This window comes from Phasianus colchicus, chromosome 1, assembly GCF_987193195.1.
Source record: "Phasianus colchicus chromosome 1, bPhaCol1.hap1.1, whole genome shotgun sequence".
Taxonomy (NCBI): Eukaryota; Metazoa; Chordata; class Aves; order Galliformes; family Phasianidae; genus Phasianus; species Phasianus colchicus.
In genome coordinates, this window is record NC_143436.1 from 167,091,938 (window position 1) to 167,110,648 (window position 18,711).

The 18,711-nt window shown below is 38.4% G+C and overlaps 1 protein-coding gene across 1 annotated transcript in view; it reads left to right on the forward strand.

Moving 5' to 3' along the window:
• NAA16 (N-alpha-acetyltransferase 16, NatA auxiliary subunit) overlaps positions 1–18,711 on the forward strand; it is a 65,118-nt gene that overhangs the window by 7,863 nt on the left and 38,544 nt on the right. Inside the window, exons 2-5 of the mRNA XM_031615863.2 lie at positions 4,188–4,272; positions 6,999–7,103; positions 11,413–11,570; positions 12,895–13,029. Of these exons, the coding sequence (XP_031471723.1) occupies positions 4,188–4,272; positions 6,999–7,103; positions 11,413–11,570; positions 12,895–13,029 (483 nt within the window). The remainder of the gene's footprint in view (positions 1–4,187; positions 4,273–6,998; positions 7,104–11,412; positions 11,571–12,894; positions 13,030–18,711) is intronic.

Genomic DNA, 18,711 nt, shown 5'->3' on the forward strand with positions numbered 1-18,711 from the left:
AATGCCTGAGGAACAGAATGAGGTGTTCTTCAGCTGTAAAATTGCTGATCTGGGTATTTAACTTCATCATGTTCAAAATGTAGCTGTTCTAGTCAAAATAATCTTGTATTGATGGAAGTGGCAAATGCCTTGTCTGGTGGGGCGTAGTGTGTTGTAAGGAGTTTAATTTACCCATATATACATATGCAATTGATTAGTTCTACATGAAGTTGCTGCTTTATAAGTAGCCTTAGTGAGCTGTTCAGATCTGTGACTCTGTTAATAATGAACAATATAAGATATTTTGGCTGTTGATAGAGTAGGAAGGTTTTGTCTTTTAAAAAAAAGATGATGTCATACAAAATTAAAACTTAATTTGTAAATGCTAACGCCTTAAGTAAAAGCAAAGCACTGTGATATAGTATTAGTCTTCTCTTGCCCTACACTGTTGTATACTTGTTACTACTTTTTTTCATCTTTAAATGTCCAGTTATTTCCTGGGTGCCGTGCAGTTCAGCCTCTAGATAGTGGCACTTGGTATTTAGCTGGAAGCACACATCTGGTCTGGCTGCATAGCAAATCCTGCAAGTTGGTTATATCCAAGTTAGTGCTGACAAAGGGAATAAACCAGGATGAGAGAGCTGCCAGAGGAGGTAATGTCCTTAAAGGAACATCTGGTAGCAGAAGTTCTGGATAGCATTTTGGCTTTGCCAGAATCTCCCTTTGAGGTTTCCAGGCGTGTAAACATCTGTGATTTGGCTTTAGTTTTTAGCAGGAAATCATTGCCATGAATGGGTGATAGAAGCCTCATATTAAGCACAGCACATCAGGCTATTTTTTTTCTTTTTTTCATTTCTTTTTTTTTTTTTAGAGCCAGCATATTAGCTTGAGCTTTTGATGTATCAAAAGACTTAATTCAGTGGGAGGCATCCTAATGAACATGCTGCAGTTATATTGGTCCTGGGAAGTGCAGAACTCGAATGTGCGTGGAGACATCAGGTTTCTCATCTATGAAATTCCCATCTGTAGTAGGAAATGAGATAAGACTGGAGTTTGATGCCATCTGATACTGTGTCCTGTAAACAAGTTCCAGGTGGAGCATGGTGTGCTCATTCACAGTTCTGAGAAGTGGAAGTCTAAAAGCAGTTCATTCACAAAGAAAGGTTGGATACTTCAAAGCATCAGGCTTGTCAATGTAATTAAATCTGCAATGCTTTTGGTATATCTATGTATGTTGAAAAGCTTTAAATAACTTGGATTGCTGAATAAGGTCTTTTTTTCTCTTATATTTTACATATGTGTTTGTAAATAAGTTATATTTATCTGGGGCTTGTTGGCACTGAGTGGTGCAGTTGACACACTAGAAGGGAATTACACCATCCAGAGGGACCTAGACAGGCCTGCAAAGTGGCATGCAAGAAGCTAGTGAGGCTTAACAAGGCCAAGTACAAAGTGTTGCACCTGGGTCAAAGCAATCCCAGATACGTGTACAAACTGGGAGGAGAACTTGAAAGCAGCCCTGTGTAGAAGGATTTAGGAGTCCTGATGGATGAAGGGCTGGACGTGAGCCAGCAATGTGTGCTTGCAGCCTGGAAGGTCAACTGTATCCTGGGCTGCATCAAAAGAGGGGTGGCCAGCAGGGAGAGGGAGGAGATTGTCCCCCTCTGCTCTGCTCTTGTGAGGCCCCATCTGGAGTACTGCATCCAGGCCTGGGGCCCCCAGTATAGGAAGGATGTGGAGTGGGTCCAGAGGAGGGCCCACCCCAACAAGATGATCAAACTGCTGGAGCACCTCTCTTATGAAGAAAGTTGGAGGCCACTGGGCTCATTTAGCTTGGAGAAGAGAAGGCTCCAGAAATACCTCAATGTGGCCTTTCAGTACTGGAAGAAAGCTTACAGGCAGGAGAGAACTGACTTTTTACAGGGTCTCATAGTGATAGGGCAAAAGATAATGACTTTAATTTAAAAGAGGGGAGATTTAGTTTAGTTGTTAGGAAAAGAGTTGTTACAGGGTGGTGAGAGGCTTGAACACATTGACCAGAGAGGTTGTGTGTGCCCCAACCTGGAGGGCATTCAAGGCCAGGTTGGATGGGGCCCTGGGCAGCCTGAGCTGCTGAGTAGCAGCACTGCCCACAGCAGGGGGTTGGAACTGGATGATCTTTAATGTCTTTTCCAACTTAATGATTCTATAAGCCTAACATCTGGGAACGATGAGCTTGTGCTTCCCTGTTGGTGGGAAGCATCGACATCCATCCATTAGCCTTTGGAAAACGTCATCTTGTTTGTCTTTTAGAAATGTGAAATTTGGCTCTGATTATCTGGCTCCAGTTCTTGTTCTATGCCTGAGCTCTGTAGGAGAAAAAAAAAAAAAAAAAGCATCAGAATGAGAATAAAAGATATGTATTTCAAGTAGTTAATCTGTTTTAAGGGCACTCTTGGCTCCTGTTTGATATTTAAGCATTACTGTATATTTGACATTTTATTCAATGTTGTAAGAGTTGTAGAATCATGGAAGAATGTTTAGTGTTCTATTATGTTTTTTAGGTATACCTGAATAACTTTAGAAAGCATACTTAAAGCATTGCTGGTATTTTTTTAGGAGTCTTTAAAAATGATACTAAACACCTTATGTTGAGAAAGAAGGAAAAAAGTTCCATGAGGGGACTTGAAGTTTTGCTGCAGCCTGGGTTATTTCAAATAAGCTAAGAAACCAGTTTCCAGATTAAAAGATCTCAGAATGTTTTTGCTGTTGTTTAATTGCTAACTGCCATAGTATAATCATTCCCCTCTGATGGGGATTCCATGGCCATCCTGCCAGAAGTCAGCCAGGCAGAAAAACCTGATGGAATGCCAAGTGAGCCCACCCTTGCCTTGAGGGACAATTTAGGTGACCTCTGAAGGTTTCTGCCTATTCATGATTTAGTTTCCACTTAATTATGGTAAACTACAAGTGTCTTGAATTTACAGCTAAGTCTAAAAACTGATTGCAGCCCCTTCACTCAGACTGGGGGAGGACTTGTTTAGCATCTCAGCTCATTACCCAGAGTGAGCTTAGGCATTTTTTTTTATTGCCTGTACCTTGAGAAGTAGTATGCTCGATTCTCACTCCAAAGGAGTTACTGCATGTTGCATTTACTTTAAATATATCTTTTTTTTTTCCCTCTGTGCTGGAAGGCTGATGGAATGGGAGGGGTCTTTTACAGACAATTAAAGATCTCAAGTACATAACTGATATTACGTAACTTCTCCTTGGAATAGCTGTCTAAATTGGAGCAGGACAATACACCTTATTAACAGAATGGTGCCAAGTTGAGCCTGTTGGGTTTTTTTCTTCCAACTTAAGAAATCATCAATATAACTTAGCTGACCTTAATTCACTTTCATGCTTACTGTTGTAAGCATGCTTTTAACCGGCTTACACAGTGATCAGCTGTAGTGATCTAAATGACTAAAATCTCATTGACTCATTATCGTGAGGCAATGTCCTTGCTTAGAAGAAGAGGAACTGAAGTTGTATATTTTTTCTCATTTCTACAGTGGAGCAGCATTATTTGTCAGTTTATGTGATCTTAGGTTACAAAGTACCCTACAGAAAAGGTAAAAGTAGCCTGTAGTTGTGCTATTCCAACTAATGGTTAAATAATTGAATCCCCTGGTAAAGTCTCTGTATGCATCTCTTTAGAGGTGACAGCAGGTCTGTCCTGCTGCATGGTTTTCTCTCTTCTTCCCCAAAATCTACATCAGTGACAACCAGAGGTTTCTTTCTGAGATCTTGCTCAGGGAGGTTGCTAAGCTGGGGAAATAAGATGTTGAAAGAAGTGTTTGGATTCTTTGCATGTGACTCTTCTCAAAAGTTCTGTGGAGTCAAGGTCTGTAACTTGGCTCTCCATTTTAAGAATTTCTTCATCAAAGTGCAAGCACTCCTCTTTGCCTTTCCTGTTTCTGTTGAAAAGGAATAGCTAACTTGGTACCAGTAGTTCAGTTTCAGTGGAGACCATGAGGCAGAGCACTGGCTGCATGTAAATGAAGGCAGATATTGTTCTCAATTCTGGAAAAAAGGTATTGTGTTGTGGATAGTCATATTCAGCTAGAGCTTGTTTGTGACCTCATTACCTCACTGAACTTACTACTGCATTTGTAGTAGTATGTAAAGATATTATTTAAATGCCTTTCAGTGTGTAATTCACCTCTTTTTTTTTTTTCCTCCAGAAATGCTATGAACAAAAGCAGTACAAAAATGGACTCAAGTTCTGCAAGATGATCCTTTCTAACCCCAAATTTGCTGAACATGGAGGTAACTGCTCAATTCACAAGTTTTTGTTTTTCTTCTCTTGTCCTGAGTTTTAGTCATTCTATTCTGTACTGTTGACAGAGAATGCAGCCTGTCACTGAGTTCATTCTGTCCTTGCAAGTGAATAATACTCTTGATTTTTTTCATATGTAGTGCATTCATACCAAATTTCCACACTAGCTTATAGTCAGAAACATTCTGTGGCATGAGGATCAAATGATTCAGTGAAGCACACTTGAGTGAAGCTTCCACTCAATTTGCTTTTCTAGATTTCCAGGTTAGAATGTGAGTGCGTTCTGTTTTTTCTTTTCTTACATCTCTATTTAACTGCAAACCCTACCTTCTTTTGAACATTACACGAAGATGTTTTGCCAAGGAGTTGAATCTTTCTTTTTTTGTCAACTAGATATTTTGAATTTTTTGTACTGCAGATCAAATTGCTACTTAAGACGAACAGACTAAAGTGTAACACTCTTGGTGCTAAGACTGGCCTGTTCTGATAAATACTGCAGGAAATTGGACAGGAAAGTGTTGGTTCTATTTACATCTCTCAGAACTTAATCCTCAGTAAGATACTCAAATCCTGCTGCATTACAGGATTTCTGTTGCATGGTTCAAGGAATACTATTGATACAGGCATTTTTTGTTTGTCTGCTGTTGGAGCAATTTAACAGAGAGTATGCATGTACTGAGTCAAAATTATTTTGCTGTTTGACCTCATCAAATCTTTGACCTCATTAGATATTTGACTAGTCATTCTTTCATCTGTGCCTGGTGTTTCTTGGTTGTCTTTGTTACTTTCCTAGAGATAAAAGAGTAGATTTTTGTTGCCTCAAAATTATGGAGTGGCCTCTCTGCCTCTGAGACCTAATCACTTGTTTCTGCTAGCACTTGTGTTTTTATAACCTCCTAGTGCGTGTTTCTATATCTTTTCTGCTCTTGCTGTCTTAAACTTTTTCAGAACAGCTAGCTGCCTTGGCAGTCCACATACTGCATGGGCTCTGAGCCATGAGTGGCTTTGGAGCTTGGGAGTAAAGCCTGAAATGAACAGCTGAAGCAGAACTAAGCCAGTGAAATGATCTGATGGGAAGCTGTGCTGTTGTCGCACTTAGCCTCAGAGATGAGGGATTATAAAGAATTGAGTGAGGTGACAAACATGCATTGCTGTGACTGGACAGCTATCTCCCTGGTGTGGGCAGGTAGCAATAGCTTTCCTCATTAGACCTCACCTGCAGTATTGTGTCCAGTTTTGGAGCCCCCAACACAAGAAGGACATGGAGTTGTTGGAGCAGGTCCAGAAGAGGGCCACAAAGATGATCAGAGGGCTGGAGCACCTCCACTATGAGGACATGCGGAGAGAGCTGGGGCTGTTCAGCCTGGGGAAGAGAAGGCTCCAAGAAGACCTTATAGCAGCCTTCCAGTACCTGAAGGGGGCCTACAGGAAAGCTGGGGAGGGACTTGTTAGAAGGGCATGTATCAACAGGATGAGGGGAAATGGTTTTAAACTGGAAAAGAGTAGATTTAGACTAGAGAGTAGGAAGAAATTCTTTACTGGGAAGGTGGTGAGACACTGGAACAGGTTGCCCACAGAGAGGCTGTGGATGCCCCCTCCCTGGAAGCATTCAAGGCCAGGCTGGATGGGGCTGTGAGCAACCTGGTGTAGAGGGAGGTGTCCCTGCCTATGGCAGGGGGTTGGAGCTGGATAATCTTAAAGGTCCTTTCCAACCCAAACCATTTTATGATTCTGTGTTTCACACAGTGCTTTTTCAGCCTTCCTTAAATTACCAAAAGGTATCATTCTGTCTTTCAGTGATTAACTTAGAGTATGGGTATAGGACAACCTATTTAAAAAAAAAAAAGGTGTCTTTGAATAGTTGATCACTTCTTTCTTTAAAAGTACACCTAGAGACAGGTCTACCAATTAAGTTAAAGTGAGTGTTACAGCTAACCTTGATCACAAGCCCTTCCCTTTAACGCAGTTTGCAGTTTGAAGGAAAATGGAATACTTGGATGGAAATGAGACTGTCGTCTGGCAGTGGGCAAAAATAAGCTGTCTCCTAGTTAGTAGGGAAGATGATTTTTTTTAAAAAAACCACCCCCACGAATCTGCAGCAGCTTTCTGGCACAGCACATGCTTACATACAGCTTGTTTTTCAGTGTTACTTGAAGGATGGAGGAAGAAGAGCGATAGTCATATCAATGTATTTGAAATCTTTTGCTTCTCAGAATACTGATTAAAATCCTACTTAGAGAGACTTTTTTCCCCAAAGTGCTACAGCAGGAAATACGGTCCTCTTAACTAATGATTTTGAGGCAATCTGCAGTAAATAAACAGCCTATGACAAAGATATCTGTTTCTTATGGTGTGACACAACCTAAATAATTCGCTGTTCTGCCTACGTGGAACCTTAATATATAATGACTTAATATATAATGAAAAGCACTTTACAACTAATTGTTAACTCACTTAGATAAATGTATTTTTTGCTAATAAAACTTGTGTTGTCTACGTTCATCACATCTGTATGAAGCTCTGCAAAAGACTTTAAACTCAGTTTCAAGAAAGGAAATGCCTCCATATAACAATCTTCAGCTGTGCTAGGCAGCTATCCTGATCTAAATTTATCATTTAATGGGGAACTTCACTGTGTAGCAACTTCAAAGGGTATCTGTATTGTGAAACTGGCATATGGGAAATCAAGAGCATAAGTATATGATATTTCTTACAGAGACGCTGGCTATGAAAGGATTGACTTTGAACTGTTTGGGGAAGAAGGAAGAAGCATATGAATTTGTTCGTAAAGGACTCCGTAATGATGTAAAGAGTCACGTCTGTATCCTTTGTAATACAAAACCTGATCTCTTTTGCTTTTTTCTCACTTGTGCGTATGATTTTATTGCTGCATCGGCCTTTACTTTTGAAGTATATAATGTGGTCTATATATAAAAAGGAAGTTGGAAATGAGGTGTGTATGATGATTATTAATTTGTAATCAAATACTTCAAATAAGACTTCAGTTTCATTTGTACAATCATACAGAATCTTTAAGAAAAACGAAGTGCCTTTTATGTTTAAGTTTCTTACACAAAGACTGATGCTTGCTTTCTGCAGGAAATTGTGTGTAAAATGCAGCTCATGTCTGGAGTTTATATCTTTCTTAATGAGAGCGTAAGAAATCTTGTCTAGAAGTACTATGAAAATATATATTTTGTTATTTGGAAATCTGAATTTTGAGTAGTGATTTTTAGGTCTACTGGCTTGATGACTGCCATTTTCTTCTCAGCTTCCAAAAATCTGCAACTTGGAGATATGCCAAATACTCAAGAGTTTTGGGGGTATCTGTCTTTTGTCATGCCACAGGCAGGTGGCTACCTCAGATTTGCTGTATACATTTGCATACATATAAAGTTTACTCAGGGATGAGTTTCCAATTGTCTTTTTTTAACCATAAAAAAGATAAAATTGTCCTTAGGTATCATACTTAAAAGAAGTGCTGTGTGGTTATCACAGTGCAGTTGCTGTTTACTCCTGTTTTAAACTCCCAGGAAGCTGGAGGTTATGGGCAAAGCATAACAAGCAAAGAAACACCTCTAAGCACAGAGAAGTCTTCAGTTTGTACAGAGAAGAATCCATAGAACGAGCAAATACAACTTGTACCTTCCCAGTCTGAAGGGTTGAACATCTAAGAAATAGCAAAGCAACTTTCTTCTGTGGAAGACTTCTCACAGATTAAATAGGGAAGCAAAATAATCTGGTTGAGTTAGGGAAGTGTTTTTGTTCTTCCAGTAAAAATTCCAGTGTTGGATTTATCAGCAACCTCAATTCTTACCTGCAAGACTATCTTTAAACCATGCAGAACCCTTGTTTTCAAATGCTGGGAGGGCTCACTGCAAGAATTGAGTTTTATTTCAGGGGTTGGAGCCAAAGAGATGCTTCCTGGCAAAGTAACTTGTACAAAAACCAAACAGCTCCAAAAATAAGTTTTTGTGAGTTTTTCACTGTTTTACTGACTTCTAGAACTTCTCTTACCGTAAGGTGACCACAAGATATTTTTCTTTTGTATTCTGACTTCAAGTAGTGTAGACCCATCTGAAACCTCTTAGGTATGCATTCCCTTGTTTACCTCTTTTCCTCTCGTTTTTTTTTTTTTAAAGCTGTGTCATAGAATTATCACTGACAAAGCGTACCACCACCTCTTGCACTCAGCTGTATTGCTGTAGCTCTACAGAGAGTCCCTTCATGTCTTGAGCAAATCTGTCTGCAGATTTACATTTCTAGTGAGCAGAAGCTTACCAATAACAAGTTAATTTCCAACAGATATGGGAAGTTTGACACAGTATTTCAGTTGTCATCTTACGATGTTATTAAGAAATGGCAAATGTCTTTTGGTACTGCACTTTAAGAGCAGCTGCCAATCACAATGTCACTGCCTAAATATGTTTCCTCTGATGGTCAGGTTTCAGTGTGTATGAAGAGTCAAGAGAAGAGACTATGTATTCTGTCCCCTGAGAAACTCAGATTGAACTTAGCTTTCTAATAATAAAGATTCTTTCTGCATAATTTGTAAGGGCTTGTGACCAGCCCTGATGTTCTAATGGAAGCTTGACAATAAATTGATGCTCAGTACCACCTAAGCAGAGCTTGGGAAAATCTCTAAAATAATATTTCATTTCCTCTGAAATAAAGCACTGACATCTTAATGCCTGTCAGTTTGAGACAGAGAAGCTGGACTAGCCACAAAAGTCGTGTCTTTTGAGTAGCTGGTTTCAAGGAGGAGCAATCTATCTACGTTTTATTTTCTTGCAGTACTGTTTGAAAGTGTTTTTGATGTATTTTGTCCTTTGAACTTTTTAAAAGCATATGGCAGATGATGATTCAGGAATGACTGGTCGCCTTGGAGTTCTGATTTGTTTATGGAATCATGGAAGAAAGTTTTAATTCCTTTGCCGTTTCACATAATTTCCCACTTGGAGGTTTGGAGGAAAATAAAACTGTAAACTGTTCAGAAATAAATGTTCAGAAATGTGGAAACATTACAGGCTGCCCAGAGAGGTTGTGGATGCCCCATCCCTGGAGGTGTTCAAGGCCAGGTTGGGTGGGGCCCTGGGCAGCCTGGTCTAGTATTAAATATGGAGTTTGGTGGCCCTGGATGTGGCAGGGGGGTTGGAGATTCCTGATCCTTGAGGTCCCTTCCAACCCTGGCCATTCTGTGAAATTTTCTTGTTGAGCTACAGTCAAGCTCTGACCCATTTTGAATATAATTTGAATCATGGTTTGGTCAGAGCTATATGCTTGCTTTGATATTTAGTGTATCACGGAGTGACATGTTATTGTTTCAGTGCACTACAGGAACACATGCAAGGCTGGCCCAAACTGTCTACTATGATTTATTAATAGTGTTGTGTTTTATTGGCTTGTGTTGGCTGTTGTATTTTGTTGTGCTTGATTTCTGCCATTGTGCAGACCTATTTCCAAAGGAATTATTGCCTTTCTTTACTTGATTGTTTGGTAAGGAACGTGGTTAATGGAGATTTGAAACAGAACACCACTTGGATCTGGGAATAATAGTGATATCCAATACGTTACTGGAAGCCTTATCTTTGTTAAGCTATGAATTCTTTTGCACTGAATGGTCTTGATCTGAACAAGGATCTAAATTATCAATAGTTTGTTCTTGAGGCTGATATGTGTTGGTGTGCATTTAAGTCTGATCCATGTCCTTAATACTTCTTTCTAAGAGACAAGGTGGGATTGATAGACAGTAGCTGCAGCATTAGGCCAGCTGCTCCACTGTATCCAAAGTTGTTTGTTTCCTTTAGTCTTGTAGCAGCAACAGCAGCTCTGCTAGCAGTCTAAAGGATGAATACTGAGTTTGTCAATAGCTGGTGTTCCAGTAGGGACAGAAGCCAGGGTCTCTTGCCTGCTTCCTTCAGGCTGTTGATTATTATTTGCTTTTGGTTGGAGACTTCTCCTTTGAGATTCATAATTACAAACTGGCTTTCTATCTTAAATGTCTAGTACTTAAGGCCTTCAGCCTTTCTAAGTAAGGAGGAACTTACCTTTCTATTTATTTGTCATGTTAAGGCTTTGAATTTTCTTGCTATGCTTTCTCAACTTAGTAGTTTCAAAACAATAGCATCTTTAGAGGGAACAATTGCTTCATTTTCACCTCGGTATAATGAGAAATCTGAAATGTTTTTTTTTTCTCTGTTAGCTCTGTGAGCTATTTTTATGTCTTTTAAACTGAAAATGGGTTAAGGATGCCTACAGCTCTTCCCAACTGGATACAGCTGGTTCTGAAACACATTGGAGAGCCTCGTGAGAGAACTAATGAGCCACTTTTGGTTTGAATACGTTCAGAGTTACTAGTGCAGAGTTACTGGTGCTGCCCCAACGAGCTACTAATATCCTGAAGTAGCAAGTAGTATATCAAGCAATATCTTTGTTAATATAACTCTAGGAAACTGTTGTAAATACACAGTATAATGTGTTGCTATGGTACCACTTGGTTTCATGTTTTGAATTCAGAACCTTTCCAATCTTTCAGTTGTTTGTTGTTTTGTTGGGTTTTTTTTTTCTAAGAAAAAATTATTTATACAGATGCTTGGAGAGAGAAGTCTATTGAAATGTGAAATGATACATTGATGGAAGTCTGAGAATCTGGTACATACTTCAGTGTCCTCAATTAATAAAGTGTAGCTCTGTGTTTATCCCTTACTGTAAAATCTGGAGACTGAGGTTGCAGATTGGCAGGAATGGAAAGGTGAAACTTGTCACCCCAAGAATTCTCTCTATCTACAAATACAATTGGTGTACAAGTCCCACTTTGGTTACAGTAGTGTGCTTTTAAACGATACTTCTCGAGGATGACTTTAAGACTTTGAATTGTTTAATTTGTATAGCAAAGTTTGGTGGGGAGGGATGTTATGAATGTGACCTAATGGAAGATTTTATGATGTGTATTACATATTTGGAAACGTTTAATGTTTAACTTCTGACAGTAAAGTCTGACTGCAAGAATCAAACTTAATTTATGTGGGTACTGATCTTCAAGGAAGCTGCAGAGTTATTTGTCCTGTAATACAAATGCACTGTAGTTACTTTGTGTAAATTGTGGACATGTCTTCCTTAACATGTATTAGGTTGGCACGTCTATGGTCTTTTGCAGCGTTCTGATAAGAAATATGATGAAGCCATCAAGTGCTACCGGAATGCACTCAAGTTAGATAAGGATAATCTGCAGATCCTGAGAGATCTCTCACTGTTGCAGATTCAAATGAGGGATTTGGAAGGATATAGAGTAAGTATTCTATTTAAACTTCTATTTATTGCTGTTTGTATACTCTGTTTATGTTCCATTTTGTAATTCTTTTATTGGTAGTAATTCTGTTACTACTTGTTTTTGATATTTCAAAGTAGGAAGTGTTTTAAGCTCTTGTTAAGTATGTGCAAGTATGAAAATGAATTGCAGTAGAGCTCTGTTATACTATTGAGAACACACCTCCAGAAGTACATTCACTCTTTAAAACTTGACTAGTGAATCACCTTTTTAAAATTCAAGCTATCCACCGTTTTTTACTAAAATAAAAAGTATAAGACCTAAAGCTTAACATGTATTGTGTTATTGGAAGATAGTGCAAGCAATGTTTTGGTCGTACGTACTGAGGGTTGTTTTTTTTTTGTGAGAAATACATTCTTACTCCACTGAACTTTTTAAAATGGTGTAAGAAAAATGAGCAAGGAAATAAAATACCTCTAAATCTGAGGGATTATGATTAGAGATCAGTATCCCACAAGAAGGCCTTTTGCAAAAAAATAATAATAATAATAATCACAGAATCACACAGAAATAATTCCAGGTTACTCTGAAAGTCTGTAGAAATTTGTGCCAGTCGTGTTATTTCAAAGGAGAGCAGGAGAACAAAAAGGATGTTAAAATAAAATATTTTGGATACTGGTATGACTTATGGAATCATGGAACTGCTTTTATTCTGTTTTGAGAGCATTATTATGTAGTGATTGCTTCTCCCTTCAGAAAAATGCACTCTATTTTATTGAGTATGTGGGAAACTTGCCCTGTGCTAATTGGTTTCTTGAATTCAAATACAGATTTTATCATGAGTAACAGCTTTAAATTTCTGTAAGAACTGAGTCAGTGATTTCAAAGTGGCTGAATGGATTTGGCTGCCAGAGTGTTAGAGGACTGGACTGTGGGCTTTAGCATTAGGTGGTCTCCTTCACTGATCATGTTGAATTTGCAAATACAGGAAAAGTGAATAGCTGACTTAAAGCTGTGGCATGGCTCAATAAAAGAGATTAGAGAAGCACTGCTATAAGTATCAGGACTTTGTGCCAGGGCGTGAGAAGAGTGAGACAACTTTTCCAGTGGCAGTGAGCTTGTGTTTCTTAATGACACACCTCTGAGATTTCAGTGTTCTGTCTTTGGGAATGAGGCTGTCCTTAAGAGATGCTTCTTAAAATGGCACTTCTTATGTACCAAAAAATAATTTTTTTTCTGTTGTGCCATGACTACTATGTTTAAAATGTAGATTTATAGATAGTTTGTGGTAATAATATAGTAATTTAAGCTTTTTTTTTTTTTAATGTCTTTCTTTTTACTCAAGGAGACAAGATACCAGTTACTTCAGCTGCGCCCCACACAACGAGCTTCCTGGATTGGATATGCAATTGCATACCACTTACTTAAAGATTATGATATGGCCTTAAAACTACTTGAAGAGTTTAGAAAAACCCAACAGGTAAGACTTGCTATTCTATTCAGAAAATTCTTTACAGATAAGAGAGAATCTGAAGAACTGGGAGTTGGAACTAGATGATCCTTAAGTTCTCTTCTAACCCAAGCCGCTCTGAATTAGTTTTTCATAATTAGGGAAACGTAATTATGAACCATTTAATAATTAGGAAGACATTTCTATTATTTCTGGAACTTTTTGAACATTTAGATATCTCCAAGAGCTAGCAACTGATGCAAATTATACAGGATCACTTGTTCCCTGGCAGTAAGCTGTCAGGTAGATTGATGTGAAATAACTTAATGTCTGTGAGGCTTGTAACCAAAGAAAACCACTGTTGATCTTGTCTCATTATAGTAGGTAAAACTTCAGAAAGCACCATTTAATGTTGGATGTGTGCACGCACATCCTGTCTCTTCTACCATAACCTGGATTTCATTGCGCCTCTACAAATATCACGAAAAGAAACTGCTGCTGTTTTATATACATCTGTATACTTTTCACTTAAAATCAGTCCTTGGTGTCAGGGTTGCAAGAAAACAGAGTTAGAAAACCTCATGTTTGAGAAGATCATAGAATCCTTAGTTGGAACAGTCCTTTGAAGGCATCTAGTCCAGCTCCTTTGCAATGATCAGGGACACCACAAATAGATCAGGTTGCCCAGGCCCTGATCCAGCCTTGTCTTGAAAGTCTTCAGGGCTGGGACATTAACCACCTCACTAGGCCGTCTGTTCCAGTGCCTCACCACTGTCACTGTAAAAGATTTTTTTCCTTATATCTAACCTAAATCTATCCTCTTCGAGCTTGAAACCATTTATCCTGGTTCTGTCACCACAGACCCTGCTAAAGAGTCTGTACCTTTCTTTCCCATTGCTCTTCTTCTGGTGCAGCCCAGAAGATCTGGTGTTACTGAAACTTGTTTGAATAAATCGAGTGGTGCAGTGTCAAAATTCCCAAGTAAAACATTTTTTTTTTTTTAAAGGAGAGTCAATTTATTTCTATTATTAGTGACTTGGAATTATAAAGTCTGAATTAACAGAACATTGGATGAATGAGAACAGTGGATTAATCTGTAACGTAGAAATTAAAGCCATGTTTTTTGAGAACTTCTTGCACAGGTGCTAAAATATTACCTGATTTATAGATTGTGATTGTTGTTTTGTTTTAATAAAGATGTCACATCCTGTCTGAGATAAATGCATTTGAGATCCTATCATGCTGCCAAAAGTAGACTAACTTAGGAAAAGAAAATCAGCAGTTGCTAGGAGAGAGACCAGTGTTTGTGTTGATCATGTGTCATGGTCAAGTAGAAGGCATTGTATGCCAGGGATACTTAGCTTGATATTACTAGAGAGCTGTCATTCCAGTGTTGAATAAAAGCTGAAAATAATCGATTTAAATAAAAATTAGGTCATTTTGGGGGTGTTTGACAGCCAAGAAGTTATGGCTCACTAATGAATCAGCAGAGCCCTATCTGAGCTCAATGTTGAAATGAATTTTGTAATTAAAAATAATGCATAATAGATGTAAAAACTGCAAATGACAAATTGCGAGAAGTTGAGGCTGTCTTAAGATCAAAAAGCACTTAAAATTAGTTTTGACTCTCTGGAGAGAGTGGAATTGATGCTGCTAATGCTGTTGCCTTTTCTAAAAGATTGTGTGTAAATATGTTTGTCTGAGGGCAGTTGTGATATACTCTTCAGTGTAGTAACCAAGCCAGATTTGAATACCATCTGCCATAGATAAGCATATTAAATCAGTTCAGTCTGTGGAATTTATCAGAATCCTTTAAAAAAAATAAAATAAATCCTGAGATGTGTAATTCTGCTGCCATTTTTTGTAAGACTGGAAATATATGGGAAATGTCAGTAAATAATACAAGGCTTCATACTTGAATAATACAAGCAACATGAACTATTGGTAGATATGGTTATGTGATGTATTCTGTTTTCTCCTCCACATCATTACAGATGACCACATTAGTTTCCATGTGTCTTGCAAACAGAGAAAGTTTTGTGCCTTGTGCTTTTCTGCTTTGCTGCAGGAGCTTTCTGAGAAATGCAAACCCACATACAGTCCAGCTGCTAGAAGAGAGAATAGTTTCAGTTCTCTGTAGTTGAGAGCCTTAGTAAAATCACAGCTCAATTTTGCCACACATTGGCTCTTCTGTAGTTTCCAAGTATGCTGTTGGTGCAATCTCTGCATATTTAAGTTGTGTGCTTAAAATGATTTAGCTCAGTATACTTGTAAATCTGAGCAAGTATGTTTCTTGTTTGCTTTACTTGCTAAACCTCTCCCCTTACCCCACGCTTTGTATTTACTTGAGCCTAATGGATGTGTTTTTGTGACTGACTGGGAGTATTGTGTATCACTTTCAGATGGTGCTGGTATTCAGTGTTTGAAACTGAAGGGTTTATAAGTCACTAGCGAATGGGAGTCTTGAGCAAACTGATGCTTTGGAGGAGTTTTATGGCAATTTGTGTTAGGTTTGATACTGTTTACCAGTTCTGTTAATGAATAAAAAAGTAAATGTGAAATACTGCTGTCACAATAATTGATAAATAATAGCAACGTGGGTGATCATAGCCATTTACTTGGATTACTCAGGTAATTTTGTCCATTAAAATGTGAGTTAATGCAGCTAAAATCAAGCACTAAAGCTAAGAAAATGAAGGAACAGACATTTTGCTGATTGTAGATGAGTAGTGAGTATGTTAAGATGCAGTATTAAGGAAGAACAGAGCTAATTAACTGCAAGCCGTTGCCAAAGCCAGCAATCTGACGTCCAGTGTGCTGCTCCCACTGCTTCTCTGTGCAGCACTGTTTGGCTCGTGTGGCTCAGGAAGCAAAAAGACAGAGATGTGATCACTTTTCTGAAGGAATCATTGGCTGAACTGTGAGGTGAGAGGGGAAAAGGAAGGGAAATAATGGAGGGAATTAGACTGCCTGTGTTGATCCAGGCTATGGTTGGGTTGGCTTAGTTTACTGTGAAATTGTCCCTCAGTGCGTGCTTCTGGGTGAAAAGCAGGAAAGACCCTCATTTCTGAGAAGAAACAGGCATTTGCTCTATTGAGGTTAGATTACTGGGAGATCATGGCTTTCTGATGATACACTTTTGAAAATATTGGAAAATGAAAAGCTGTAGGGAAAGATGAGAGCACTAGAGAAAATGCTGTTTAGTGAAAGGTGGAGACCCCATTGGTTTCCTGCAAGCAAGAAAGAAAAAAAGATGATTCTGGTACATACTGATTTTGGGGGAATTTTTGGGAAGAATGATAACCAGGGAGGTTACTTAGAAAGGAGAGAACCAAGGACAAGCAGATTTATCATTCAAATGATAAATCACTTTTTATCAGTGACAGTTTTATTCTAATGGTTAAGTTAACATTAAAAATGGTGAATTTTCTGTCTTAGTCTTTCAAGATCCGGATCAACACTGCTTGCCATCTGGAAGTTGTAAATTAGCCAGATGCACAATATTTCAGCCAAAAACAGGTGATGAGGTTGAGTGCAGAAATCACTACAGGAAATACAAGAGCCTGTGCTGTACAAATTAAATGAATGATTTAAGAGTCGCTTTGGAATTTGAACTTTGGGAACCAAGGTTTGAAACAATTATGCAGCTTGTTTTACTGTTATATATCCCATTTTTTCCTTTCCAGAGCAGAATTTATATTCTTCATTTTTATTTTGTTCCTAATTTCTGCACCAGGCCCACAATTACTGATGCGGACAGAAAACCTCTGGAGTTCTGGGGGTTTGTTCTTAGGTATGTTTTGGCTGCATCTTGTCACATTCTTTCAGTGACAGTTGTGGCAGGGTGGCTGCAGTTGTAAAATAGATTGTTTTTATAGTTTCTAGTCTTTCAAAAGAAAGTTCTTCCTCTCCTCAAGAGCAACAGTAGCTTTTGAGGAGAGGAAGAACTTTCTCTTGAAAGAGTAGAATTGAGCTCAAGAGAAAGTTAGGCAACTCATATACAGCAAGGCTCGTAATTCTTCTGGGTGGAGGGAGGAATAAAGATGTGTTGTTTGGCAATAGCAATGGAGTGTGTATGAGGAGGAACTTTTTATAGAATCAGTTGAGACAGTCTATTATTCAGATTAAGCACTGAAGTCTTAAGCTGTTTGTCTTCCGATGAATTGCATCTTTAAGCAATCATTAACCTGATAAGATTTCAGAATTTTCTCTAAGAAGAAACCTTTCTGAAAATCTATCTGAAATTGCTCTGAGAAGCAGAAAGCACAGTAAGTTTCCAGTGGATTTGTCCTGTACTTGAGAAGGAAGCCAGTGATTCTTCATTGTTTCATAGTTTCATTTCTATTAGTCCTGCCCAGCCAGGACAGTGAGAGGAAGTTTAATTGATATCTACTTCTCATCTTTGATATCACAGAATGGTTTGGGTTGGAAAGGACCTTTAAGATCATCCAGCTCCAATTCTCTGCTATAGGCAGGGACACCTCCCTCTATACCAGGTTGCTCAAAGCCCCATCCAGCCTGGCCTTGAATGCTTCCAGGGTGGGAGCATCCTCAGTCTCTCTGGGCAACCTGTTCCAGTGTCTCATCAGCCTCACAGTAAAGAATTTCTTCCTAATATTTAGTCTAAATCTACCCATATTTTTTTTAAGGTTGTTGGGGTCATCTCTCTTTATTTTAAAGGCTATTTAAAGATGATTGATAATGTGCCAGAAAGCTGTGCTACCTGAGTAACTTAAACATAAGTGTATTGAATTGGAGGGACAGTATTTTTATCAAGGAAGTGAAGGAAAAAGAACGGATGCTCTGCAGTGTCAATTCTGTGGTGTTGCAGTTCTGATAACCAGGAAAGCCTGTGTGAATGCTTATTGTGTGTGGCTGTTTTGGGAAGTAGATAATGCTCTCCAGGTAACACTGTTTTTGTTGATGTTTAATAGGGATAAAAAATGAGCAGAAGTGGAAGCAGAAATGGAGAAGCAGATGGAGGGAATAAAATAATAGGATTCTTGCTAGCTGCTGACCCTAGTGGGTGCAAGGCCTAATCATCTTTATTCCATTAGCCATCTTTTGCTACATGTCAACAGTTAAAAATAAGGAAATAAAAGAATGCTGCTACTTTCAACCCCAAACCTGATGTTCATTGTCAGATCTGTTCTTCTTTGCAACATTGTATTTACTTATGCTGTCTGTCCTTCTTAAAAATAAACTATACTATAAATTTTCCTCTGGACTGCTTCTTCAAGGAGTATGTAAGCAGCAGTGTTAAATCTCAAAGCTGGATTGTACTTAGAAGAGCTGGAAGGAATAGTTGAGGACAATATTCTTTTAACATGAATGTTAATTTCAACCAGTTAAATGTCTTTTGTTTATTGTTGTTTAGTGAATTCTTTGCTTTTTCAATGAAGTTGGTAGAAAAGTTCTACTCAGGGAACAGTAATTGTAAACCATTTGGAGACCAGTGTGACTCAGAAGTCTTGTTTGCTCAGGATTAAACAATATATGGTGTCATGGGAAAGAAAATCAGTAACAATTTTTCAAGCTGAGCTGCTGTTTGTCTATTTTTATTACAGTGGAAAAAAAAAGTAACAAAATCTCCTACATATAGACTGTGACTGCCTTTTTTTTCAATTTCATAATAATGAACTGCTGTAAAGGTGTGCTGGGCCTTGTCCATTGCTCCTATGTTTGCTCTCTGAAATCCTTGCAACTTACTAC